This window comes from Procambarus clarkii, chromosome 43, assembly GCF_040958095.1.
Source record: "Procambarus clarkii isolate CNS0578487 chromosome 43, FALCON_Pclarkii_2.0, whole genome shotgun sequence".
NCBI lineage: Eukaryota > Metazoa > Arthropoda > Malacostraca > Decapoda > Cambaridae > Procambarus > Procambarus clarkii.
In genome coordinates, this window is record NC_091192.1 from 21,494,803 (window position 1) to 21,522,603 (window position 27,801).

The 27,801-nt window shown below is 43.0% G+C and overlaps 1 protein-coding gene across 1 annotated transcript in view; it reads left to right on the forward strand.

Moving 5' to 3' along the window:
• LOC138350009 (succinate dehydrogenase [ubiquinone] flavoprotein subunit, mitochondrial-like) overlaps positions 1-24,310 on the forward strand; it is a 35,686-nt gene extending 11,376 nt beyond the window's left edge. Inside the window, exons 7-14 of the mRNA XM_069300087.1 lie at positions 1,041-1,198; positions 2,878-3,083; positions 5,660-5,818; positions 15,626-15,823; positions 18,377-18,568; positions 19,604-19,747; positions 20,064-20,177; positions 23,504-24,310. Coding sequence (XP_069156188.1) covers positions 1,041-1,198; positions 2,878-3,083; positions 5,660-5,818; positions 15,626-15,823; positions 18,377-18,568; positions 19,604-19,747; positions 20,064-20,177; positions 23,504-23,590 — 1,258 coding nt within the window. The 3' untranslated portion in view covers positions 23,591-24,310. The remainder of the gene's footprint in view (positions 1-1,040; positions 1,199-2,877; positions 3,084-5,659; positions 5,819-15,625; positions 15,824-18,376; positions 18,569-19,603; positions 19,748-20,063; positions 20,178-23,503) is intronic.
• The last annotated feature ends 3,491 nt before the right edge of the window (positions 24,311-27,801 follow it).

Consider the following 27,801-nt stretch of genomic DNA (forward strand, 5'->3'; position numbering starts at 1 on the left):
TTTATTTTATCCACATTTATAGTCTCTCCCTTCTGTGCCTGGCATAGCCTCATATTGGCTTCCTTTCCTGTCCCTTCTGGAGCCTTTGTGGGTTCTGTTTTGTTGCTCTCTGGTGTTCATTTTTGTTTGAGAGTTTTCCCCTTTGTCTTGCTTGTTTTCTTTCATCTGGTGGCCAGTGTTCAGTTTCTTGCCGGCTTGGTCTGGACTGGGTTCCTGGTTGCATGCCAAGTGTTCTGGATAGTTCCATTGACACAAAGATGTGATTTATTATTTTTGTCTGATATGAGAATGAGAGAGCGGTGATGCAAGGACTGTGTCCTGGGGTACAGAGCTTTTTACCATGCTTGGCCTTCATTTTATTTGATTGATTGATTGTTACTCTTTCCAATTTGTTTGATAGAAAATTTAAAATCAAATGCTCTACTTAACCTGTTATTCCTGTTAATTTCATTTTGTGCTGTCTCTCTATGGTCACATACACAGTCCATGTATACAGCATCTGCATTTTGTTTTCCTTGTAATTCTTCTATGATTTTGTCAGTGATTTGAGTAATTATGAAAGAAAAGATCTTCCCGCTCTAAATCTATGTTGACTTGGGTTGTGAAATTCATTGTTCTCAATAAAACTGGAGATTTGATTCCTAATTACTCTTTTAAAAAAGTTGTGCGAGATTTTAGTTCGAACTGGTCTATGTTTTAGACTAAGCTTTACTACCTCGTGCTGTGGAGTTATATCTGCCACTTTAGGTGCTTCTGGCATCTCTAGAGTGTATCCCAGCTTTTCTCTCTGACGGCTATTTCTTTTGCCTCTGAGGAAACCAGGTTTTGGCCTCTGGTAGTCTTACAAAGACATACAAGAACCTGGTGAAATTCAAATTGGGTAGAGCTGTCCAGGCGTTTTAGCAAAAGGGAGCCACCGAGGACCCCATGAGAACGGGGGCGTTTCATTACATTAATCATTTTTTTTTAATATACTGGAATTGCCTTGATGTAACTCGCCAGTTTCCATTTTATATATACTGTATATTTTATTTTTCCAGATTCCGTTCTAAAAATACTGTGCTGGCGACAGGCGGTTATGGTCGTGCTTTCTTCTCCTGCACCTCGGCACACACCTGCACGGGGGACGGCAACGCCATGGTCGCGCGCGCTGGCCTGCCATGTCAGGATTTGGAATTTATTCAGTTTCATCCCACTGGTATGGGGGGGGGGGGTTCTTAATTTGAACCTGAGAAGGCTTATTTCAATCTTTCATTTGTAAGACATCATTGTCAGAGTGGCGAAGGAAGTTGTAAGTTTGTTTTGGCAACTGTAGCCATGATTTAGTAAACCTGGTAGATTAAATACATTCTAACATTCCAAGACAGGAAATTTTTTTTTTTTTTCCAATTGTTCCAGTACTTCAGTGGTATATATTTCAAGTTCAGTTCGTCCCTTAATACAATAAATTTCTCTTTTGAGGAATATATAGGTATGTGTGTGTATGTTGGTACTGTATATTGTGTAATACACACACATACAATATACTAAACATTCTATCCAAATAACCTCATTCTAACCATAAATAAATTGGTTAGAAAGGTTTGGTCCAAGAGCTAATAGCTCGATTCTGCAGACATAAATAGTAAATACACACACATTCCTGAGACCTGGAACTTCAAGAACAAGAGGTCATAGATTTAAACTAACTAAAGAAAACTTCCAGAAAGATATAAGAAAATTCACTTTCACAAAGAGTGGTAGACGGTTGGAACAAATTGAGAAGGTGGTAGAGACCAAAACCATCAGTAATTTCAAAGCATTATATGAGAGAAAAACAGAGTGCTGGGAAGACAGGACACCACGAGCATAGATCTCAACCTGTAACTACACTTAGGTAATTACACTTGGGTAATTACACACACACACGCATGAATATGCGGCTCTAGTCTGGAGTCCACATTTAGTCAAACACAAATCGAAGTTGGAAAAGGTTCAGATACTAGAAGGTGAAGGGACGATGACGTTTCGGTCCGTCCTGGACCATTCTCAAGTCGATGTCTTGAGAATGTCAAGAATGTACTTTACCCACGTTATTGTGACTCATCGCCTGCAAAAGGTTCACAGGTATGCCACCAGGCTATTCCCCGAGCCAAGAGGTATGAGCTACGAGGAAAGTTGGCAGGAACAACTTCATGACACTAGAAGACAGAAGAGTTGGGGGAGACATGATCACTACCTATAATATTCTCAGAGAAATTGACAGGGTAGATAAAGCTAAACTGTTTAGCACAGGAGGGACACAAGTGGAAACAAAGTGGAAACTTGGTACCCAAATGAGTCGCAGGGATGTTAGAAAGGACTTTTTTAATGTCTGAGTAGTTAACAGATAAAATTCAATAGGCAGTGATGGGGTGGAGGCAAACTCCATACAGTTTCAAATGTAGATATGATAGAACCCAGTAGGCTCAGGAATCTGTACACCAGTTTATTGACAGTCGAGAGGCTAGACCAAAGAGCCAAAGCTCAACCCCTGCAAGTACAACTAGGCGAGTACTTACTCGCTTGCTCACTCTGTGTATAGTAGGTGATGTATTTCTTAATTTTTTTATGCTATCCATTTTGGAAGGTATGGGCCCTTTGTTAGATTTGCTTGAAATATCGGTGTAGGAGCAGGAAAAGTACAGAACCAGCATCCAATCAGAATGCAACTGACTGTTTGTTGAGCTGTTTCAGTCTGTTACATCCAGTCATCTATTGGATGCAACAGACTAATGATTTACTATAATCCACACGGTTTATAACTTCTTGTTGGCCAGTACTGTATTTACAATGTCATTGAACATAAAATATGCAGAGTAACTATTCCAAATGTATTTATGTTGTAAATTCTTGTAGGAATCTATGGTGCTGGCTGCTTGATGACTGAGGGATGCAGGGGAGAAGGCGGCTTTTTGGTTAATGGTGAGGGAGAGAGGTTTATGGAGCGTTACGCACCAGTTGCCAAAGACTTGGCATCTCGTGATGTTGTCTCACGCTCAATGACCATTGAAATTCGAGAGGGTCGAGGATGTGGACCCGAGAAAGATCATGTCTTCTTACAGGTGAGGAACAAATATTTATGATTTTTGTATAATTAATTACAATACAACCAAATTTTTTCTTAATCTTTAATTACAATGGTTTTACAAGTCTTGCTAAAGTTTTATTTGGGAACGCTTCTACGGTGGCGTCCTGTCGCTAGTAACCTGGATAGCTCCATTCGGTTTGAATCGCACCAGGCCCTTGTCATTTTGAGCCTACTGTAGACCTGGGGAGCTAAAACCTGGACCCCCCCATCCCCCTCCTTAGATGCACAGGGAGCTGAGGATATTAGATCAAAGAAACACCCCCAAAACAGCATGGCGCGTGGCAGGACATTGGCCAAAAAGGCCAAGAAAAAGGGTCTATCTTTGGCCAAATCTTCAAACATCCACAGAAACAAGATGGCCAAATGTGGTATTCTCACTGATGCCCAAAAGAAGAAAAAGAAACAGTTGTAGAAAGCGAGAAACCAGGTAAAATATGCAGAGCAACGCAACGCAAGGAGAGGAAGCGGATTAATAAGCTGATGGACCTCTATGAAGCCGGAGAAAAAGTTTATCCTCTCTCAGGCGAAGTGACAGGTAAGACAGGTAAGGGAGCCGGTCGGCCGAGCGGACAGCACACTGGACTTGTGTTCCTGTGGTCCCGGGTTCGATCCCGGGCGCCGGCGAGAAACAATGAGCAGTTTCTTTCACCCTATGCCCCTGTTACCTAGCAGTAAAATAGGTACCTGGGTGTTAGTCAGCTGTCATGGGCTGCTTCCTGGGGGTGGAGGCCTGGTCGAGGACCGGGCCGCGGGGAAACTAAAAAAGCCTCGAAATCATCTCAAGATAACCTCAAGATAACCTCAATAAAGCAAAACAAAATGGATAATGGAGAGGTAAACAAAACACAGAAAATGAAACCCGGAAATGATCCACCCAAGGGTTAAGCACCCTTTAGTAGCAGCTGCTCACCACCAGGTGACAGCACCCTGAGGTACCAGCTCTGCCCAGCCAACTTCTCAGTCATTAATAGTTGTACAACTGTGCAATATCTCTCCAGCTCCTCTTATCTACTGGTGCACTTTTTATTTATTTTTTGACAAGTGATAGTTATCCTCTGGACTGCCTTACAGGGGCCCCCAGTTGCTTATGTTCTTGCTCCTTCTTTTTGTACAGTATTTTATTCATGGGAATGTTACTATGCCTTGCTTTTTGTGTGGACTTCTTTATTTCTTGCACCTGCTCTGACAGTACAGGTATTTCTTTTCCAGATGGTTTCAGGTAGTGGTCCTTAAGAGGCAACTCCCTCCTTCGATAAGGGAGCCATGCCCTAAGTATTATGTGAAATTATTTTTAAAAGTCTGCGAGGCTGTTGGTTGGTAGTTTTTTTTTTTATACAGGTGCTTTGGTGGCTTGTTCTATGGTGTGCGGCTTTCACCTTTTGCAGCCACCTTTGCTCCTCAGCTGTGTTTGTGGCATTCTATCCTCACCGAGGATAAAATGGGCAGCTCCTGTGCCCAGTGTTCCTGTTTGGTCATTATTTTTGGGACTCGGCAAGCCTCTTAGCAGTTTTTAGTATGGTTTGACCCTCTGAGCCGGCACTTGCAGGTAGCGAGTTTGCAGGAATGTCCTTTAGTCTTATTGCATACTGATGGCCATTCTTACTCCCTTCACAATGCTGCCTGCTGGTTAGGTGATACTTTCTACCCATTTTTGCTCGAGCCTCCATCTTGTGACTCGGCCTATCAAGGAGCTGTTGCTTCATGGGAGAGATTTTTCCTGTGTGCATTGTTTGCGACCTGCTATTGGTGTGGTTACCCCGGAGTCTGTTCCTTTATTATTGTCTGGGGTGAGTGAGTGTGGTTAGGTTTTCTCTGGGGGTTGTTGGTGACAGGTATATGAGCCAAGGATCTACTGCCTTCCATTTGTCAATTACTGGCACGAGTCCTTCCCTTTGGGAAAACTTTTCTGTTTTGGCCCTTGGCATGGAACACGAATCTGCTCTGGAGTCTTTGTTTCCTGGGACTTCAGGGTCTAGAGGGAGCTTGATGAAGCGCTGAGGATGCCCTTCAACCCAAATTACTTTTTGGTTCCTTCTCCATGTTCATTCTGGGTTTCATTAGAATCTTTAGCAGCATCGTATGGGCAGAAGTTTGACCTCTGGGCAGGGTGCAAAAAGGATCTGGCCACCATTACCGAATTTCCCTTCCTCCTGTGCGTCCAGTAGCAAATGGTTAATTCTGGCATTTTTTTTTTTTTAATGTATATAGGGGTTAGACCTTGCAATAAGCTATGGTAGGAAACCTTAACCTGGAAATAATAATGTTTAAATTTGTGCTTCTGGGAGCATGGAAGGTGATTGATCTACAAGAAGATACAATAGTAGTAATAATTCTGCTTGTTGATTTAATTGAATTAACATATTTGTATTTACATTGCATATGGATGTTAATTATAATATTTATAAATAAGTAATTATAAATTAGTCAATACCAAGTTTTTGTGTGACATAAAAACAGGTTAGGAAACTTAGTGTAGTGTATGCAAAATGGGATGAACCCTGAAAATTTCCAAAGTATATATTAATAACTATATATGACCTTTGCTTTCAGCTTCACCATCTTCCCCCTGACCAGCTGGCACAAAGGTTGCCGGGTATTTCTGAGACCGCCATGATCTTTGCTGGTGTAGATGTGACCCGCGAGCCCATTCCTGTACTTCCTACAGTGCACTACAACATGGGCGGTGTCCCAACCAACTACAAGGGACAGGTTTGTCAATTGAATTCTTTTGTGTGTGTGTTTGTGAGCTGCTACGTTTTCATAGTATCCCTTACCTTGTCCATTGGGGATTTATAGTCCATATACAGTGTATTGTTTGAGGGGACAGGTTGGGTACTTTCACAGGTGTAATACAATACTGGTATGCTATATACATAGATGTATTAATGTATATGTAGATGTACGCTGTTGGTATACACACTTTTATCACACTAGCAACACAGTACAACCTTGATTCAACAACTGTATGCAACCAACCCCAATTCGTTGTGAAGTGAAGGATTCGTTGCAACCAGAGATGCCCCCAAGATGCATTTTCTGTGCCCTTTGGGCTAATTTCACATGACAAAATGTTCATTTGAACATATAAATATAATGGAAAAGTACCAAATGAGCATGTCTGCAAAGAAATTTAACCACATTTAGCTTATTTCTCACATCTATTTCTTATTTCTTCCCAGCCTCAAAACTCGTTTCCTCGGGCCATATCCGAGTGAATAAAAACCTTGCCAACTCAAAATGAAAACAGTCCATGGAATTTAGTTTTAAATATACTTTATAGCTTTCCTAAGGCTCCAACTATTTTTTGCAATGTTAGAGTCCATCTACAAATATCATCATCAAAGTGATAGGAGGCGTATAAAGTTACCATTCCCCCAACAAACAAATTCCAAAAGGCCAAAAAATAAAAAAATTAAAAATACCTGTGACGGTAACGCGTTGGTGTTCGGCTGTTCAAAGCTAGGGGTATGGCCTCGTCACATAGAATAAAAAAAAAATAGAGAATCTGGAACTTCGTCTGTGGTAAGGTAAGGAGAAGACACACAAAACACAAGTAAATTTTAACAATGGAATTTTAATTACGTTAGATAAACAAAACATGAATAAAATGGACATACAAATTCGTATAATAAAATCAATCAATCAAAATAAAAAGAATAATTAAATGACACAATGAAAAGTTACGTTAAGACAAGTGAGCAATAACAAGCTGTGCAATATACAATAAAATGAGAGGTGCAGGAATATTGGCTTTAAGCTATCACCTCTCTCAGTACACGTAAGCCAAAGCTTAGTCTACCAGGAAGAAGTGTTAACCGTATGAAAGCACTGAATATTCTGAGGACTGAGGTCGTGGCGGCCCCAGACATCAAGTAGTATGGTGGGTGGAGTGCAGTTGCAGCCAGACCGGCGGCCAATCAGCGAGGAGCCGGCAACAAGACAGGTAGTTTGGCGGTTTGAGGCTGAGCAGGTGTTCCTGGCTGCATACGTTTTGCGCTCTGGCAAACCTTGCTGGTGTTGTTGTCGTTGTTGGACATTTCTTCCATAGTAGTTTTATATAGATGTATCGACGTATTTTTGGAGGGAAGAGCAGGCTCACTCTCTTGAAGGAGATTATCGTCACATACCCGACTGGAGATTCATTAAATCGACGTTCCACTGTGTATATACATTGTAGAATTAATATGGAAATAAACTAAACAGTCCTCATACTTTTAAAATACAGATGTATATAATTACACATGATTAGATATTTCAAATCATTGAATTTTGTCTTGAATTACTAATAATAAGAAAGGTGTTGCACTAAGAAATCATATAAACGTGTTGTATCAATAAGAAAATCGGTAGCTTATAATTGATTAAAGAGGGAAAGGGTGTGAATCTATTTGAGTAAGAAAGATAAAAGGTTCCCATTGTCGGGGGACTGGAAACGTCTTGAGGCTTGTTGAGGGTCACCAAGACCACGTGCTGACCTTTTCCAGGATGTAACCCTCAACTGTTGCCTAACATACGGGGGACCTATTTACTGCCTGATGAACAGAGGCATCCAGTGAGAAAGGAAACCCACCCGGGCATCTCTGTCCTGCCGTAGAAATTAAACGAGAGACCTTTTCACATGTGACATGACTGAACTGACCACAGAGCTATGAATAGGTATGTATAACCTTTGCCCATGCTCTGAGGTCAGAAATGTGTAATGTGTTGGGAAGAATTCTGATTGTATAGAATGTAGGTCAGTGGTTAGCACAGCCAGCCACGACCAGTTGGTCCAGAGTTTAATTCCCAGGCACAAAGATATTTTTGCTTGTTCATGTACACCAGATGTGCCTGTTCACGTAGCAATTAATTAGGTACCCAAGAGTTGGGCAACTGTTGTCTGTTGCATCTTGGGCAAGGTCAGTTGTTAGCCTAGGGGGGACCCAAACAAGCTTAATGTCCTTAGCAATAGGAAACAGTAATGTATGTATATCAGTAGGCAGGCGATGAGTCACAATAACGTGGCTAAAGTATGTTGACCAGACCACACACACACTAGAAGGTGAAGGGACAACGACGTTTCGGTCCGTTGTGGACCATTCTAAAGTCGATTGTGTCGGCACAATCGACTTGAGAATAGTCCAGGACGGACCGAAACATCGTCGTCTCTTCACCTTCTAGTGTGTGGTCAATGTGTATATCAGTAGTTTTAATATACGGTAGTATAAAATATTTTAAAATAGTCTACTATACATAGCACAGCAATAACCTTCATTTATAAATATAAAACCAAAATATTAAATACTGTACTTTTCTGTGGGGAGCCTTGTCGGCTCCCTGAAGCTATCTGCACTGATATGTACTATATTAGTTTGGGTTCATCAGTGACAGGAGTCCTTACACCTACAGGGGACCATGAGCCAGAACCTAGTCCACCTCAGAGAGGCACAGGGAGCAATGGTTTATGAGCACTTTACTTTTAAAGTATGTCATAATTGCCATCGACCGGGAAAGGACCCAGAAAGGAAGGCGAATCAAAATGGACCACTGTCTAGTTAACCTGTGCAATCTACATCCGAAAAGACACGGGAGGGGGAGCCGGCAGCCCACCACTCCAGTTCTTAAACTGAAGTGCTGGTTGTCAGATCAGTATCCTCTGGCTTCACGTTCCTGTTCAGGATTTTTGCCGCATATAGCTATTCCAGCTGTGTGTGGTGGCCAGGTCTTAGTGTATAGCAGCAGCATGCGCCTAGGCAGTACTCCATGAGTACCGCCCTTACGTGTCTGGGTTATCTTCCCTGGGGTGTTCGGGAATTGCTCCCCGTTTAAAGACTTCATTGCTTGATGATGTTTTCGCTCTTGGTAGTCTAGGGCTTTCCGTCTTGCCCCAGGTAGGGGAGTGTTATGCAGTGCGCCCGGATGGGGCACTCTGTGGCTGGTGCAGCTAGCTTTACTTCAACTCAGTGGTTGATGTTTCTCTCTGACTGCCAGTTTGATGTGTGCCTTTTGTTTTTGTTTTTTTGTTTTTTCTTTTAATTTTTGGAGTTCTTGCCTTGTTTAAACAGAGGAAGTCTGCTTAGCTTTTTATTAGGCAAGCCTAGGTTGTGTTGGTTGTGAGGTTTCATAATTGCTACTGGTGGTCAGTTTGCCTGCTACCTGACAGGATTCTTCCAGCTTAGCTACTCCCAGTGCCTGGACTTCCAGTAAGGCTAATTAGCCGAACGGGCCCTGGAAAACCCCCTGTGGGCTCGGTCGTACAATGGCTACTTCTTCCGAGCCCGCTCTCGCCTTGTGTGAAGTTATTGGTTGTTCGTTCCCCCTGCCTCGGGCAAATGATCATCTGTACTGCCTACATCACTCTGTCTGTTGGGTCGGGGACACCACCAATCCGAAGACTTGCAGGCCTTGTTTCCTGCTTGTACTGTACTTCACTTTACTCATTCCTTGTCTGTTGATACCAAGGATCAGGCAGCATCTGTGTTGCATGCTTGATTCTCCTTACTGTAATGAGCCAGGTTTGTTGCCCGGTTAGTGGTCCCGGAGCTGCCCTGCTTAGGTTGTAGGAACTAGGATTTGAGGGCATTAGTTTCTTTGACCTTGGTTCCTTCCGTGCCCCTGCTTCCTTTACCTGCTCCTTTTTCTTTCCTTCCTACTTCCGGCTCCCGAAGGTCTGAGGGTTTCAGAGTTTAGCTCAGAATGAGGGGTGGGGCGGGATTTAGCTCAGGATGAGGCTCGGGTGGCTTCGGGGGCTGCCCCTTCCAATTCAGGTGCAGCGGTGGTTGAACCCGATTTTCCCCCCCAAGGCTTCAATCAACCCAGCAGACTCCCTTCTTGAAAGCTTTTTCCCTGGGCACTACCTCTTCTTCAAGGGGTAGTGGGCATGGAAGAGGGCTCTGCCCTGGGGCCTGTGTTGGGGCTTTGGAGGGTAGGGGGGTCCATTTGGAGCTCTTGGGCTCCTTTTGCCCCTGTGCCTTCTGGGCAGGGGCTGTTGCTGCAGGGGGAGGGGTTTTTCATTCTCTCCTTCCCTTTCTGTATTAGTATTACCATGTTTGCCAGCGTGATTTATGCACCCTTGCCGTTGGATGCCTCCATCTTTTGCCTGAATGTTTTGTACTGTGTTGGGGGGGAGATTATTACTGTATAACGACTTTCGTGTGGTTCATCATACATTTATTGCACGTTATTTCCCGGTGCTTTTGGTACCACTGCTTTTCCCTCCACTCAGATCAGTGGCTTCGTGGTTTATAATTTTGACAAAACTTTTGCTCTATAGATTGTGAACCTTGGGTTTCCGAGTGATGTTTGGAGGTGCCATGATTGGCCGCTATCCCACAGCTGTGGTTTGTTGTCATCGACTCTTTGAATATGGTGGCTGGGTGGTTGAAGGTTTATCATTCCTTTCCCACATTTTGGAGCGTTTTTCATTCAGTTAATGCGCCATTGTTCTAACCGGTTACTCAGTCGTTCACTTTTGTATGACATGTCTCAGGTGTCAGTTAAGTCTGCTATGAAATGGGTGGGGAGGTACGTGAATTGGCGTGTGCTTCCCTCATCCCTGCCGATGTGTCATCTGTAGTTTTGTTAAGTTTGTACTCGCCTCGTTGTACAGTACTCTTCTAATTGTGCTCGTGGAGGTTGCGCTTCGGCTGTTTTGGGCCTGTCTCTCGCCTATCGTTCTACTGGTATCCCATTCCTGAGCCTCTTGAGCTCCTATCTTTCTACGTTTGCAGCCTCCACCTCATCACTGTCTCCTGCATTCCCTTTCTTTACTACTCTGCCTCTGGACAAGTTCTTTTTTGTCTCTGTGACTCCTTTGGATATTCGGTTTCCACCTGTGTCCCATTATGGGTGTACCCTGTATATTTGGGGAGCCGGTAGCTGAGCGGATAGAACACTGGACGCGTGATCCTGTGATCCCGGGTTCGATCCCGGACGCCGGCGAGAAACGATGGGCAGAGTTTTTCACCCTGATGCCCCTGTTACCTAGCAGTAAATAGGTACCTGGGAGTTGCTCAGCTGTCACGGGCTGCTTCCTGGGGGTGGAGGCCTGGTCGAGGACCAGGCAACAAGGACACTAAAGCCCTGAAATCATCTCAAGATAACCTCAAGATATAACCAGTCGTATTGATTCCTCCATTTTTGTTCTCCCCTGTCCGTTCCCCTGGAGAATTGTGGGTGGTGGTCGTATGTTCCCGGGTCAGTCTTTTCTTATGTACAAGACTGGTACTTCTGAATATTATTACCTCAGTCTTGTGATCCCAGACAGGGGTTATAGGCTTGTTTCCTTTCTTTTATTATGGGCACTTTTTTGTGCCTAGGGTCCTTAGCCTGAATGCTCGTCTGGCTCCCTATCCGTAAAAAAAAAAATTAACATTGTGCGTTTTATCCACCAGAAAATGCGGTAGATAGGGCTCCCCTCCCTCCAGGTTCATTTCCGGGTGCCCTAGGGTTCCTTGGATTCATCTTTATGGAGATTTTCTTCCTCTTCTTCTTTCCCCCCTGCTGAGGTTTGGGAGGCCCTTGGCCCAACACAGAGTTTATGCCTCTGTGTTGGATCTGGTTTTGTTTGAGTTCGATTCCTCTTACACTGATCGGGTGCATTTTGAGGTTTTGGTTTCTTCCTGGCTCGCAACCTGCCTCGATGACTGGTTGGTATGGTCTCCCTACCCCGACTGGTAGCCAGGGTTCTGATTCTTTCCCAGCTTGCCAGATTCGAGGTTCCTGGTAACTTGGCAGAAGTCCCAGTGGGTTCAGTCCCAGGTACGGGCTTGGCTAGGCCTAGTGTGGGGTTCTCGGACTACATCCATTTCTCTCCCTCCTGTGGCTTTGCTCTGGTTGCAATCCCACCTTCAACTGTTTTTGGGAGGGACCAGGGTCATTCGGCGGTTGCTCGAGCATTTGTGCAGGAGCCCGAACTTTTCCCTGCTGATTTATCCGCTAGGCAGGGTTTGGCTTCGGAGGCTGTGGTTTGGTATCTACAGAGCGGCCTCTTTCGCCGCTTTCGCGATCACTGGGTTCGTTCCCCAGTGTCCTTGCATCAGTTGCTGCCTCTTCGGCCTCCTCTTGGGGTTTTTGGGTTTCGCTGCCATGGCGTCTTCCTCTCCCTCTCGCTCAATGTGTTCACGGACTCCTCGTCTCTCATTTTGGGGTTTTGTGACCTGTGCTCACAAGGGCAGCCAGGGGCGTTGGGCGCCATCCTTTGTTTGAGCTCACAGCGCGGTGCGGGAGTTTGTGGCTGTGTGGCAAGCACTGCGACAGATCCGGCTCCCTTGGGGCTCGGTGATCCATTTGAACTGCTCCCCCCGTGGTTCCTTGTCTCAACCGGGGGGGGGGGGGTGTCACTTCGGTCTGGGGCTTTGGGGCAGTTCACTTCGGGTAGCTCTTCTGCCGAGTTCTCAGGATTTAGCTCTCCGTGACATTCGCATTCAGGGTGTGTCCATTGTCTTGGCAGATGGCCTGACACGCTCCATTCCTATTTCCACAGAGTGGACGGTCGATGCCGCCTCCTTCCTTTGGCTTTGTCGGATGTATGGGCACCCTGAGGTGAACCCCTTTGTATTCATATTCACCTTCACCTAGTTGTATTCACCTAGTTGTGTTTGCAGGGTTAAGCGTTGCTCTTTTGGCCCGCCTCTCAACTGTTTACCAACTACTTTTTTTTTTTCTCCACACCACGCACACACACCCCAGGAAGCAGTCCGTGACAGCTAACTAACTCCCAGGTACCTATTTACTGCTAGGTAACAGGGGCATTCAGGGTGAAAGAAACTTTGTTTATTTGTTTCTGCCTGGTGCGGGAATCGAACCCGCGCCACAGAATTAAGAGTCCTGCGCGCTATCCACCAGGCTACCAGGCCCTGGTGTCAGCGTGGTCTCTGCATTTTTCATTGTACTTTCCATTTTACAGCCTTTCCCTGACTGTAAGGCCCTCATGGTAGTTGCTTTTTGGCAGAACTGGTTGAGGTAGGGGTTCCTGTACTACTTCTCCCCTGGTGCTGATGTTGTTCTGGCTCGGCTGGATTCCTATTGGGGGGGGTGAGTGGTTCTCCTGGCTCCATGGTGTCTGGCCCAGTCTTGGCTTTAGGCACTGCTTGCATGGTGTCCAAACCTGGGCATTTTTCCCGACTCTGCCTTTTTCAGCAGGTCAGACCAGTGAGGTACCTCGCTGGTTTTCCTGAGTGCTCCACACTACGCGTCTGGTCTTTGACGCGTGTGTATCGCCATATGTATGGTGATCTGTTGGCTTCTATGATGGTGTCCCACCTGCGGGTCTTCTTCTCAACGACAGTATGACGTTTCTTGGCGTTCTTTCTGACATTTTCTTTCTCTTTGTCGATTTTTGCCAATTTCAGGCCGGGGTGTTTTGTCCTTTCTTGGCTTTTTGTGGGCCGGCATCTCATGCTTATTATTGTCGCTTCATATTGCGCGGTGTTGATGGAACCACTGCTGCTTGCATTTGGGGTGGGTGTTACTTCCACTCCGTTCCGCTAGCTTTCTGATTAGTTTATCACCTACGGCCTGCTCGTGCACCGCATGAGCCTTCTTGGTCTTTAGACCGAGTTCTTTCTATTCTTTCTTTCTCCTCGCTTTGTTGTTCTCCTCGCTTCGGTTCGGGATTGCTTTTGGATGGCTTTCTTTTTGTTAGCCTTGGCCTCTGTGGTTCGTATTGGGGAGCTTCGTGCTCTCCTCCGACGCCGGAGATTCTGTTCGTTTGGTCCAGGTGGTCGTTTTGTTTGTTTGGTCCAGGTGGTCGTTTTGTTTGTTTGCAGCCTTCTCCTTTTTTTTCTGGCACATAATGAGACGGCAGGCTTCCGTAGGGGTCAGTGGTTGTGGATGCTTGGTTAGGCCGGGGGTGTATTATGTCCGGTGGCGGCTTTACACCGCTACCTGCCTGCCACTGGTTCTCTGACAGTGGACTGTGCGTGGATCCGGTTTCCATAGCTCCCTGTTCCAGGGCTCGTGTGAGTCAGGTTATCCGCAGTGTCAAGTTTCGACACTGACAGTGTCAACTCTGGTTGGCAGTTTTCATTGTTCAATAACTGGAGTGGAGGGGCTGTCGACCCCCTCCACAAACGAGCAGGAGTGCTAGGTGCATGAAGTGTTGCTTGTTGGGTTTCTTTCTAGGAGAGTTGTTTTGATCTTTTAGGATGTAGATTGCACAAGTTAACACTTTCGCCCGGGCATGACGCAGCATTGCGTCATCCGTTTACTGTCGGTAATACCGGGGATGACGCAGCATTGCGTCATCCACTTTAAATAATCGCCAAAAATCAGGTTTTTATCAGATTTTTTTGGGACTGGTTTTAAAATGCGCGCCGATATCTTCCCATTTTCTTTGTTGAGCCTCGTGGCCCTCAGGCGGCTTGGCACACGCCATGGGCCCATTGTTTTCGCTCCACTGTTGTAACCAATGTTGCCTCATGCAGGCGATGAGTCACAATAACGTGGCTGAAGTATGTTGACCAGACCACACACTAGAAATTGAAGGGACGACGACGTTTCGGTCCGTCCTGGACCATTCTCAAGTCGATTGTGATCGACTTGAGAATGGTCCAGGACGGACCGAAACGTCGTCGTCCCTTCAATTTCTAGTGTGTGGTCTGGTCAACAATGTTGCCTCCCCTCGCATCTCAAACGTGTGTACATTTCGGCTATTTTCCGTGGCTATATTTCTTACTGCGGGTTTAGAAACTATCTACGCTTACTCCACGATGGATAGTGATCATGAACAAGGCCTTTCCAGGAAGAAAATTGCGAAAGAAAGGCTTGAAAAGGGCGGGAATTGGCAGTGTAGCTGGAAGGCGTCTGAGCGCTCACTTGCGGCTAACGCGTGGCCCGTCTTCAACTCGTCGGCGGTTGGAGCGTGACCAGGTTTTTTATTTTATATGCTAATGTTCCTCTAGAGAATTCAATTGCGAACCCATTGAGACAAAAATTGAGGTGACCAGAGTGAAAATAGTGAAAACATTTTATCCCGTTTGCGCGCTCCTGGGTAACTCGTTCACACTTTCTCTGTTTGCTGCGGGTAATTAGCCGGGCTTTTGGAGTTTATATGCATTTAGTGCTGTAGAGAATTATATTGCGAACACAATGATACAAAATTTAATCTCGTAGGACGAGAATTAAGGTGACAAAGTTGAAGAGAGTATACACTTTTCAGAATTTACGCGCGCTCCCGTGACACCCTGGGACCCATATCGCACAGTTGAGGGGTGGCGCGCGGGGTACGCCAAAGTGTTAACCAGACGGTGGTCTGTTTTAACTCTTCTACCTTTCTGGATCCTTCCCCCGGTCTATGGCAATTATGATATACAGTACTATACTTTAAATGTAAAGTGTTCATAGGCCATTGCTCCCTGCACCTTTCTGAGGGAGCCAGGTCCTGGCACGTGATTCCCAGTAGGCATATGGACTCCTGTGACTGGTGACTCCCAAACTAATATAGCGCATATCAGATCAGATAGCTTCAGGGAGCTTCCGGGGCTCACCCAGAAAGTGGCATTTCATTACATTCAACGCTGATTTTATTTTCAACAGGTGGTTACATATGATGGAAAAGAAGACAAAATTGTGCCTGGTCTGTACGCTGCAGGTGAGGCAGGGTGCGCCTCCGTCCACGGAGCGAATCGTCTGGGAGCCAACTCTCTCCTGGACCTTGTGGTGTTTGGCCGAGCGTGTGCTCACACAATAGCTCAGGAAAACAAGCCTGGTGAAGCCATCGGGGAGCTGTCTCCTGTGAGTGTTTATATTTTTTATCTCGGGTCTTAATTTGTTTAATTTAAATAATTTGTGGTGATTAATTGTATCATATAAAGTGTGTGTGTGTGTTGTAGACATATATACATGAACGAGATATGAATAGGAGCTGCCATGTATAGGCCAATAGTCCGTCTGTGGGTTTCCTTGATTATGTTCTTATTAAAAGGTTATTTCTGAAGAGGAGAACAATCGGGAGAAAGCAACACGCCATTAAGACTACTGTATATAGCACTTGGAAGGGATCAGGATAAGGATGAAATGAGGGAAGGAATGGTGCCCAACCACTTGAACAGTCGGGGATTGAGCGCCGCCCTGCAAGAAGCGAGACTATTGCTCTACCGTTCAGCCCAAATGGTTGGGAGGGTTATTTCAGAGTTATCGTATATATTTGGTTAGACCTCCAGGGCTCTGTTCCAAGACCTCTGTTCTCTACCATATACAGTATATATATAAATGATTGAGATTCATGATTGAGCAACTTGCAACAGTGCACATAAATTGTAATTGCTTGACCATTTTGTTCGAACCCACGTCATAGTAGGTAGCTTATGAAGCTTCCTCTGTGCTTGCTTTGTGTAATAACACAAGGCCAGAAGAATAGACACTGGCAGTCTGCTTCCAGCTTTTGCAGAGTCTTGATATAATATCTTCATTTAGAAAAGAGATTGGCCATTCTGATTGCCTTGACTTGGGAGTCAAGGATGGGCTGGGCTCTTGTTTGATGATCCATTTCTTATGCCGAGGTGTATGAAGATTAATTTGTGTCTGCAAAGTGCTTGGGTTCCCATTCTTTTATCCTAGTCTTGGGTCCCCAAGAGGCTTGGGATATACTTCTGCCTTTGTTCCTAGGGGGTGTGTAGGGGTGTTCTAAACTTCCATAGGGGGGCCCTGTAGCCCCAGAGAAAGGGTGGCAGGCTCTTTGGATATACTCTAGTTATTTTGTCTTGCCGTATTCTGGTTTGAAGCCAACTTCACTCCTCTGCAAGGCTCTTACTTCCTTTGTGAATGACAAGATTCTATTGGAGAAGACAGTCTATGAACTGATCTGACGTCTACCTGTGTATGGGGACATGTTGTAACCTCTCATTTAGTTTGTAAGACATATCCTGGTTTCACATCTTGGGTTTGTTATCCTTCGGGTTGTGGATCAAGTGCTATATACAGGTGTCATAGTGGCTTAACACTTTCTCCTGATAACCATCCTCAACAAAGGTAAGGTAATTAACTGGATTTTAAAAAACTGTCATCCTGCCTTCCAGCTGCTCAGACTAGGTAGGTTCTGAAACTTTTTTGTACCTTTGGAATAGGAACCACGTGTGTGAATTGGAGTTCATTCTTTTCAGAGTTTGGCCCCGTCTGTTCCTTGGCTGTAGTGCCATGTCCATATCACCTGGCTTGCTGGCAATATTCAGTGTTTTTTTTATTAACTGCAGTCTTTTGTTTTTTTCATTTGCAAGGTCTCTAATGGAAAGTGGCTTCCATTGTCTTCAGTGTTCTGGCAGGGAAGCATATCTAGATTCCCCCTTTTTCCACGGCTTTTAATTGTAGCGGATTAGACGGCCTGCTTAAAATCTTTGCTCGTCAAGAACTCGGTTACCTCCTTCCCTCGAGTGATCTCCAAGCTGGTCGGTTTGTGCAAAGTGTTAGTCTTTTTTCTTCACCAGCAGCCTGTGATGCTTTGTCCAAGATATTTACACTAATACTGCAGTTTGCTGTACTGTTGCTGCAGTTGCAAAATTGGAAGACTTTGCCATTTCGTGTCAATTTGTCGAGTCTACTTGGTCGCCCCACTGTCTTCCTTTTCACTTTTTCTTAATTCTTCTGTTTCTGGAGGATGTCTTGCAGATGGAGCTGTTCGAGATCCAGTGTTCTAGTGGTTCGACTGAAGCCAGTTACAGCTGGTTCCTTGTGTTCGTGTGGTAGTTAGTGATCATCATATCAAGGTTCTTAATTGAAAGTTCATCTTGAATGCTGCTGTTCCTCTTGCCATCCTGCTTGTACGTTCATGCCCATTCCAGGGGAAACTTTTTGAACCCTTGGTGTACAGACTTGTCTTCCTCGATAGCTAGGATGCTTTTTGACACTGTTATTTGGAGTTAAAGGACCTGGCTTTGTGTCATACCTAATAGCCAGAACTGTACTATTTGGCCAAGTATGCGAGGCTGAATTTGCCTAACAGACTGACTGAATTTCATTATTTTCAAATTGATTTATTCCAATTAATATTATAAAGAACATTAATTACTGACTTAGTTATGTTAGGTTTGATCAGATTTGTTAGTTTTAACTGTACAATATATGTATGATTATTTTTTTTAATTTAATGGAAAGCTTTATCAAACCATAAGAATTTTTTTTTAATATATAATTTCAGTTAAATTTGGCTTGTTGGGTAACTTGGCCTATTAGGTATGTACATGTGTGTGTAAATGTACATATATGTGTGTTTGTACTGTACTGGGTAAGTAATAATTTTTGGAATTGCCATACTAGCAAAATGTATACTGTATTTGGTGCTGCCTTGTACAGAATGCTGGCGAGGCATCAGTGGCCAACATTGACAAGCTGAGATTTGCGAAGGGCAACATGTTGACGGCAGAAGTGCGATCAATAATGCAGAAAACGATGCAAAATCACGCGGCAGTCTTCCGCACCGGTGAAGTCCTAAAAGAAGGTTGTGATCGAATGACTGCTCTATGGCCCAAGTTGGATGACATTAAGGTAGGTTGCTATTCGTAATGTAGTTCTGCAATTAATCGGGTATGTCAATAAGGTTCTGCGTTGTGGTTTGACATAACGTCCAGGTCATTGTGATGGGATGGAGCATATCTCAGTGAATTTAAAGGGGATGGAACAACTTTTGTTCATCTCGTCTTATCTGATCTTGCCAAGTTCAAAGCTGTGTCAGTTGCCTCGATTTGAAATTCACTATTAGTGTCTCCAAATGAGACACGGGTTGCAATTAAGAAAATATTGAGCCAGTGTAATGGGATTTGGAGATCCCTGGACACTTTAGACACGTGCACTACCCACTGAACCATGAGGAGCTTAAAAGTATCTCGTCCAGAGGGGCTACCCAGAATAACTTATTTCTCGTCATGGTTCAGTTGGTAATGCAGGGACGAGTCCGGGGATGCAAGTTCATTTCCATTACACTGCTTTGATATTTGCTCTGATACATAATATTAATGTGATTACACTGTGCATGCTTGGGCATATTTGAAGTTAGTAAGAAATCAAAACTAGTTAATGAATACAGTATTTTGTGCAATGCAGCATAATCCATGGCTGTTCCTTTGGGAATTAAGTTTTTGATATAATCCACATGTCTGAAAATGAAGAACCAATGATGTTTGGGTCTGTCCCGGATCATTATAGAATTGTGTAATAATGGTCCAGGACAGACTGAAAAGTAGTTGGTTTTTCACTTTCAGTTGTGTGGGTTGGATGTCAACTCTTCAGCCATTATTTATGACACATAAATTTGTGTATTAAGTAAGCTTTCATTTTTTGGGTTATAGGGAAGAAAATTTAGATAAATGGAAATGCATTTTGTTTAGATGGCAGCACTCTGTATCAGTGCATTAAATTTTATCAAATACTCTTAACTATAGACCATATTTGTACTGCAATGTGAAGTGACTAATTTTGTTTTGCACATCAAAAGAATTCACCCACTTTTCATTGTCTTAAATGCAATTCCTAAGTAAGGAGACACAAATATCTGGTCCATTAAAAATAATGTGTTTGCTGCAGCTGGTTGACCGTGGCATGATATGGAACACAGATTTGGTGGAGACCCTGGAACTTCAGAATCTCATGATCAATGCGATTCTAACAATAGTCGGGGCAGAAGCCCGAAAGGAGTCTCGGGGTGCTCATGCCCGCGAAGACTATAAGGTAAGACATTCGATCGCAATTCTTGGATTTTTTTTAATAAATGTACTTGTTGGTTATTTAATTATTAATCTGAAACAAAAGCATGTAGATATCTATATGTCGTCAGTTGTGGCTTGTCGAGTTGAAATTTTTCTGCTAACAATTTTGGTTCAGGCCTATATACACCATGTACACCATATATACACTACTCCTATCAATGTCGCTTGTCAGACTGATAATAGAATCTTGAGAGGCAGTCTATTTCTACACGGTCAGAAAATTATTAAAATGTAGAATATCAAATTTAGTGAATTATTTAGAAGACGATTTATTTCAGGTTCGCCATGATGAATACGACTTCAGCAAGCCCCTAGAAGGTCAGAAGCCTGCACCATTTGAAAGTCACTGGCGGAAGCACACTCTCTCTACTGTCAATATGGAAACTGGTGCTGTAAGTCTGTTTATGGTTGTGAGTTTTAGACTTTGGTGGCTTTTCAGCTTTTGTGTTAAAGTAACTGTAATGCAATGGTAAACCTGGACTAGGGTCGGCATTTTTTCTCCCCAAGTCAGGCTCGACTTGTGATAACTTGGTCTAACAAACTGTTGCTTGGAGTGGCCTGCAGGCCCACGTGTCCACTACAACTTATAATTAAGAGTGTATGCTGCGAGCAGCTGTGTCCAAAAGCCTGGTTGACGAGACCACCACCAGATCTTTGGGGGGGAAGGGGAAAAAGAATGGTGCTCAAGCACTTGGATAGTTGGGGATTGTGTAATGACGGAAGATGCTATCACCATTGTAATAACCAGGGCTCCTTGCTATTGTCATATACTGAATTAACACTTGGTCTGTCATACAAGAACCTAAATAATTACTCAGGATAGTCTGAGCTCTGGGTAAGCAACTTAACCCTTAAACTGCACAACATGTCATATGAAGGGTTGAGTAACTTGCAATAAATTGCGCATCGCGTCATATGACACGATGGGGTACTACACAAGATTTAAACGGCCCGTGGATACACGGGGTTCACTTCACCTTCATAAGGGCTCTTGTAAACAGACACCATTTAAAAAAAATCGTGGACCAAATTCCCGGGTGTTAAGGGCCTCGGTACTGAGTGAGCCACCAAGACTGGTGCACGCAGCATGAGCTCACAGCACTGCTGTTCAGCTTGTGACCCACAGCATCACCTAAAAATGCCATAATATATATGTTCATGCTATTTAGCGATGATAGTATTACAGAAGACCCCTGACTGATAAAAATTACCAGGATTCTGATAATAGGAGGATTGTTGTGATAATTAGTGCTGTAGTGGGAGGAGTAATCTTGGTGGGGAGGGAGGTAGCATTGTCTGCTGACTGTGTGACCACCTTTTACTGTCTGGACTCACTATACCAGCTTAGTTGTTCGCTATGGTGAACGAAACATGCAGATACATATAACGTCTGTATATAGAGAATAAAACTTGAAAAATATGGTGGGAGGAGAATGATGGGGAATCGGGTGGGGTGAGGTGAGGGAGGGAAGTGGCAGTCAGTGGCTGCCACTGCCACTCAGCATATCAACTTAGTGGTTTGTTATGGTGAACACAAATGTAGATACTTATATATAACATGTATATACAGTGTAATAACAGCAAAAGGAGTGTGGGGAAGAAGCCATTTTGGTGATGGGTATGGCAGCATCTGCATGATTTGTCATGTTGGTAGGGGTGGCCACTATGCTCTTTGGGCATTATACCGGCTTAGTTGAACAGTTATGGTGAACAAAACATGTAAATACTTACATATAATGTGTGTATTCAGGGTAATAACACCACAAACAGTATTATTGGGGGGAGAAATTTTAGAGCGTCTGACCTTGAATGTATGAGGGAGGCAGCCGCCAGCTGACTGTGAGTGTAGCGACATCTCTTAGTGCCTGAACTAACTATATAAGCTTAGGTGTACAGTTGTGGTGAACAAAACATGAAGATGCTTATATATAACATCTGTATATAGTGAATAAAAGCAAAAACAGTATTGTGGGAGGAGAATGTGGGCGAGTGAGGTGTTGAGGGAGTGAGTGGTAGCGAGTGGCTGGCTGGTGTGTGGCGGTCACTCCTCGTTGCTTTTTGACTCGTAATACCAACTTGGTGGTTCGTTATGGTGAACAAAACATGCAGATACTTATATATAACCTGTGTATAGTGTAATAACCGACAAAATATTTGTTCACTGTTTTATGAACATAATAATTGAATCAGCAATATGCACACCATAATTTTGAGTACAGCGATGATTTACACATTTTATTACAGTATAGAAATATATCACACTACACTATTGAATAATATTACAGAAAAAAATAAGAAAAATCAGAGACATTGAAATAATTAGGTAATTATCTCTTTGTGGCCACTCCTGCCTGACAGCTGGGGAGGAGCAGACCGCCTGGGACGCACGATGAGTCAGCACCTCTTTTCCCTGCCCTATAGCGGGCAAAATATGCCACTTACTATTTTTTTTTCCCCCCATGATCAGATAACACAAATTAACAGATTTAGAAGATTTTTTTTTTTTTTTCGTTATGTGCCTGTGCATGTGGCCAAATAGCCCTTAGCAGCACAAGGGTTAAGGGAGTAGAGAGCGAGAGAGAGAGAGAAATATTAGCTGCTACTGTCTTCGTATGACTTTCCAAATAAGAAATAATGCTGCCACCACCCTGAGTTTTCCAGACAGGGGGCCGAAGGGAGTGAACCATAGGACTTTTAGATGGTATAGTATCCTACCAGGACAGGTGTAAGAAACAAATGAATGGTAAAAGGATCTTGGCCTGTCGCTCAAATAATCCTTAAACCACTTGGGGTGTACTGTAGAATATACGGGAGCAAGGTGGGACACTAATACCGACACCTCAACAAGGGACTGACGGGGGAGGAGTACTGGATAATTAAGGGCACTAGGTCACAAGGGGATGGTAAGCCCAATATCACTAAGACAGGTACCATTAATACACACAGGAATGACACTCCCTAACACTGTTCCACATCAGAGGCAAAGATAATTGAATGACAATGTGTTGGGTACAAGAGTCGTACTTACTATACCAGTTGTTCCACGTGACCTTGAAACAACGTCCTTCCCGGAGCCACAAACAAACTCCACCTCACGCGACTTCTCTTTCTGTTTTGTTGTTGGACGTTAACTCTCCTAACCAGCTGGACGAGGTGTGTGAGGTCTTTGGCTTACTTTTGACAGATTAGCATTACTGCATCATATCTAATAACCCCGTGACCACATCACCATTGACCCGAGTTCAACTGTCCCATGGTTAGCTTCTTAAAGGTGTGAATTTTCCATTGTTGTGTGCCGACTGTCAGGCACCTCGCCCCTGTGGCTGTTCTTCTGTTAATGTTCTATGTAGTGCTCTCATGTTACAATTGAACGCCGACCTGCATGAAGTGAGACCGGCGCTGTACCGTTTAGCCAAAGCCGTTGGGAGGTGAATGAGCGGAAAATTTATTAAACACCTTCCCCAGCACCCCTAAGAACACCACCTTTACTTATAACACTTAGGCCTATGATGTTTTTCGTGTCACCTAACGTCATTTCAGTTCACACAGAAACCGCAATTACGTGATATATCAAATGAATTAAGGTATGTCCGGGAACCCTCATCAAGTCCCTCATGGATTTGTTCATTTCAGTTTGTTGTGGTTTTCAGGACTCTAAATTTCCCCCTGACATTTATATTAGTACTGTGTGTTAATCTGGTTTTCTTCTTCTTCTCAGGTGAAGCTATGGTATCGTCCTGTAATTGATCACACCCTAGATGATGCAGAATGTGCAACTGTACCACCTGCTATCAGGTCCTACTAAAGTTACTTGTGTAATCATCAGTTAACTATATATAAGTTTGTATATGATTACTAATTTTATATAATTGGTTACTTCACATGTTCATTTTATCTTAGACAAGTAGCTGCATAATATTTCTAAATAATAATTTGTCTTCCAAATTATTTTCTCACTTTTACCGAGTTAATCAATTGGCTCTTTTTGGTATTTTGCTGGGAGCACAAAAATGTAGTGTATAGTTTAAACAGTAGTTTGTATTGCCAGGTAGTAACTTGTATTGCCCATCACCTATATGTAGTATAGGTTTGTAGAAAGTGTACAGCCATTTTACCCAGGATACAAATGTGTGTATATATATATTGTCATATCGAATTGTGTCCATTGTATGTTTGTAGAAAATGCAATAAATGACTTGGCTTTTTATCATAATCATTTATCTCTTCCTGTCCTCTTCCTGCTCTGTAACAGGAGAAGGCTCTGGACATGATACCTAATTTGTTAAGTAAGTGAAGGGTATAAATATTCAGACAGTAATTTAATACCGTTGTTCACTTTAATATCTATGTTAAAATTGGTAATCTTGCATGTATACTTACTCTTTCATACAGTTTTAAATTGTTATTGTTTTATTTGTTTCATATAACAAATGTCACTCGATAGATAATACACCCTTGTACAAGGCCTCTTATTGAACACGTTGTTATTGTTGTTTCAATACATAAATATTTAGTTAAATATGAATTGTTTTTTATTATTTTGTCTTGTACAGTTTAGTAACCCGCCCACTAAGATGCTACCTTTACCTTGTCATGGCAAAGGGCTTGCGTGCTCTGCTAGTTCAGAGGGACGTTGAGTATGGCTCATGACGCCCCTCTTCAAGCCAGCAGGTAGGAGCCACGTGAAGTGTACGTGACATTCCTGGACTATGGTATATCCATTGATAAAACATTTCATAGCAAGGGACATTACATGTTTTGGATACTACATACTCAAACCACACTCATAAAGGTTCATAACACTCGACCAAAGTTTTTTCCATTTTGTTGTGATTACAGGAGGAAGGCCAGATGAATGTAACATTCAATTCCTGTTGTCAGGGACAAGAACCCTGTACAGTACTCAAGCTTATCGAGCAGTGGCCCCACTAAGCCAACTACTGACCTTTTCTTAAGATGCAACTCATGGCAATTGCCTGATCACTGGTACCTATTTTAATGCGAGGTGAACAGAGGAATTGCGTGAAAGAAAGTGTGCCCAACCTTTTGTCTTGTTTGGGGATTGAACCCAGGGTGTCTCAGTTGTGAACCAAGGACATACATGATTGTACTACGGGACACTCTTAAGTATATATTTATTTGTAATAGTGTAGCCAACCGTATTTATCTTCAGTGATTTCATGTCATGTTATGAATGACAGTAGAAATCTGAGTAAAGAATTTGTTTGAGAGATAGGTACATAAGCAGAGGCTTCTGCAAGGTGGTTATTGAAGTTAGTTTGCTTCGTTTATTATGCACTGCCTCTACCTGTCCTGTGAATCATAGTGGAAGCTCTCAAAATATACTCTCTAGAAAGGAAATGAGAGGTATCAAATAATATATAAATGGATAATACTGGAGGGCCAGGTCCCAAATTTGCACAGTAAAGTAACAATAACTCAGTGAATGATATGGAAGGAAATGCAGAATAGAGCCATTGAAGAGTATAGGTGCCATATGCACAATAGAGTAGAACACTGTATGAACATTAAAGGTCCGCAGTTGTGCAATATCCTCCCAGCAAGTATAAAAAATATTGAAAAAACAAATGTGGAAAAAAAAAAAATGGACCATTTTCTGCAAGTACCAAACCAACCAGGCTGTAGTGGACTAACAAGAAACTGGCCAACTCCTGGGTACCTACTTACTGCTTGGTGAACAGGTGAATTAGATGATAGGAAATGTGCCCGACCATTTCTGTCCTGCCCAGGATGTCTGCTCCAAGCAACAGCCTGTTGGACCAAGCTATCACAAGTAGAGACCGGGCTTGGGGAAGTAGAAGAGCTCTCGGAACCCCATCCAGGTGTGATCCAGGTACAGTACTATATGCACATAAGACTCGGGATCTGAAACCCCAATTTTTTTTTCTAAGCAAGTTATAGCCATGATGAGCTAGTTACATAGTTTGTTGATATATATATATACTAAGTCTATTCCAAGCTTATCAAATTAACAGCTGTGCCCACATTTGAGGCCCTCATACAACTGAGTTTGTGTTAATTTAATTAGTTAATGATGACAACACTATTATAACTGAGATTAAAACTTGAATGTTTTATATCTGGCTGTATTTCATCTTAACATAATTGAAATCTAACATTGCTTATGTGCTGGACTCTTCTTTTTTTTTAAGACTCAGGGCTATTAAAGCATTACAAGAGGCCAGTACAGTAACAAACAAGACAGTAAATGGTAAGGTCAGAATAAAGTGCAGAATGAACCCATCAGGAGAAAAGGGGAAAGGAGATCATTCAAAGCAACCAGGACAAGAATAGTGTTTATAACACAACCTAAGGAGATGCCTTCATGTTGGAGATGAGGCAGAATAAAACGGTTTCAAGGCATACTTTAAAGGTAAAACCTGAGAAGAAACTTTGAAGAAAGAGCAGCAATGTACTTCAGAGGCCACTACTAATGCATGTGTAGAAAAAGCATTACAAATGAAGTCAAAATTTTCTAGAATAAAAATTGTGCTGCATCACTTATGAAAGGCAATTTTGGAGGGGAAAAGGCAATGCTTATGTTCCAAAAATCCAAACAAGGCACATTAATATGTTAAAAAATTGCCTCTAGATGAAAATGGTCAGGACACTGGGGGCAAAAATCTAAAAGCACCTCTGGGGGTACCTCTGCTTCCCATCTGCTAGACATGTGCACCGTCGTGTGGACCTGTACAGGTTCTGGAGCTGGAGATAGAGGAAAAAAAAAAAATGGGGGGGTCAAGGGGTATAAGATCCATGCACTACAGCTGGTGCCTTGCCTCCGAGATGTTGTTGGCCTCGTGTTTTAAGTAAGTTACAAAAAGGATAGTTTCATTTTAAAGTGAGAACCACTATGTAAGACTGCGTGGTGACCACCACCACAACTATTGCAACAACTAATTTAGGTCATGTAAATGGACTTAAAATGACGACTTGTTACAGAATGCAAAATGCATCAAGAAAGTCATCAATAATGGAGATCTAATCATACAAGATCATATGATATATGAAAATGATCTTTGTGTGTTTTATTGCCTTTTTTTTTTTTTTTTTTTTTTTTTTTTTTTTTTTTATATATAACGTTAACTAGAACACCACTATTCTCAGACCTCTCACTATGTTGATAGTGAAAGCAACCCTCAGTTTCTTGATTTGGAAAGTTCCTTGATTTACAAATCTTTATCTCGCCTTGGTTACCCTTTACATTTTATTAACTGTGCCTATTCTCAAGCTAAACAAAATTTCTTTCATCCCAAACCTGTTTCCAACACTACTAGCACTGTGCTCTGCCTTCCCTTCATTTCTGAACTCAAAAATCTCACAAATATCCTTCATCCTCTTGACATAAAGCTCGCCTTTCGACAAACTGACACTTCCTAGTAATCTGGTTCACACTGCTTCTAATGCTGCTCATGTCTATATTCCCTGTTCGTCTTGTCCTCTCCCATACCTTGGGGAAACTACCTATACATTAAATGACAGACTTAAGGAGCACAAAAGAAGTGTTCTTTTATGAGAGAGCATCATTTGTCAGCAGACACAAACAATGCTCTCTACTGTCATGATAGAGATTCTTATCATCTCACTGACTGATCTAAAATAATCTTTCTTGTGCAGGGATGAGGGCGATGAGTCACAATAACGTGGCTGAAGTAATCTTTCTTGTTAACTCTTCACAGATGTTTGCTTGTTGACACGGCTCTGATACACAACCTGCCCAACATGAACCTTAGCCCTGGCTTTGTTGCTGTTGACTCTTCCCTTTCATGGTACATACTCAAATCTTCTAAAATTTCTAACAAACGTGACCTGACATAAGCTTACCCGCTTTATTTTTTTCTTTCTCCTTTTATTCTTATGTTCTCATTCTTTTGTCACCCCTTTATTACACCCATCCCGTCCGTACCTTTCTTTTTGCTCTTACCTTTTCCCTTGGTCTTGCCTCCTCCTAGGAATTACCTCCTCGTACCTGCTGCTCCTCACTTTTGCCTTAAT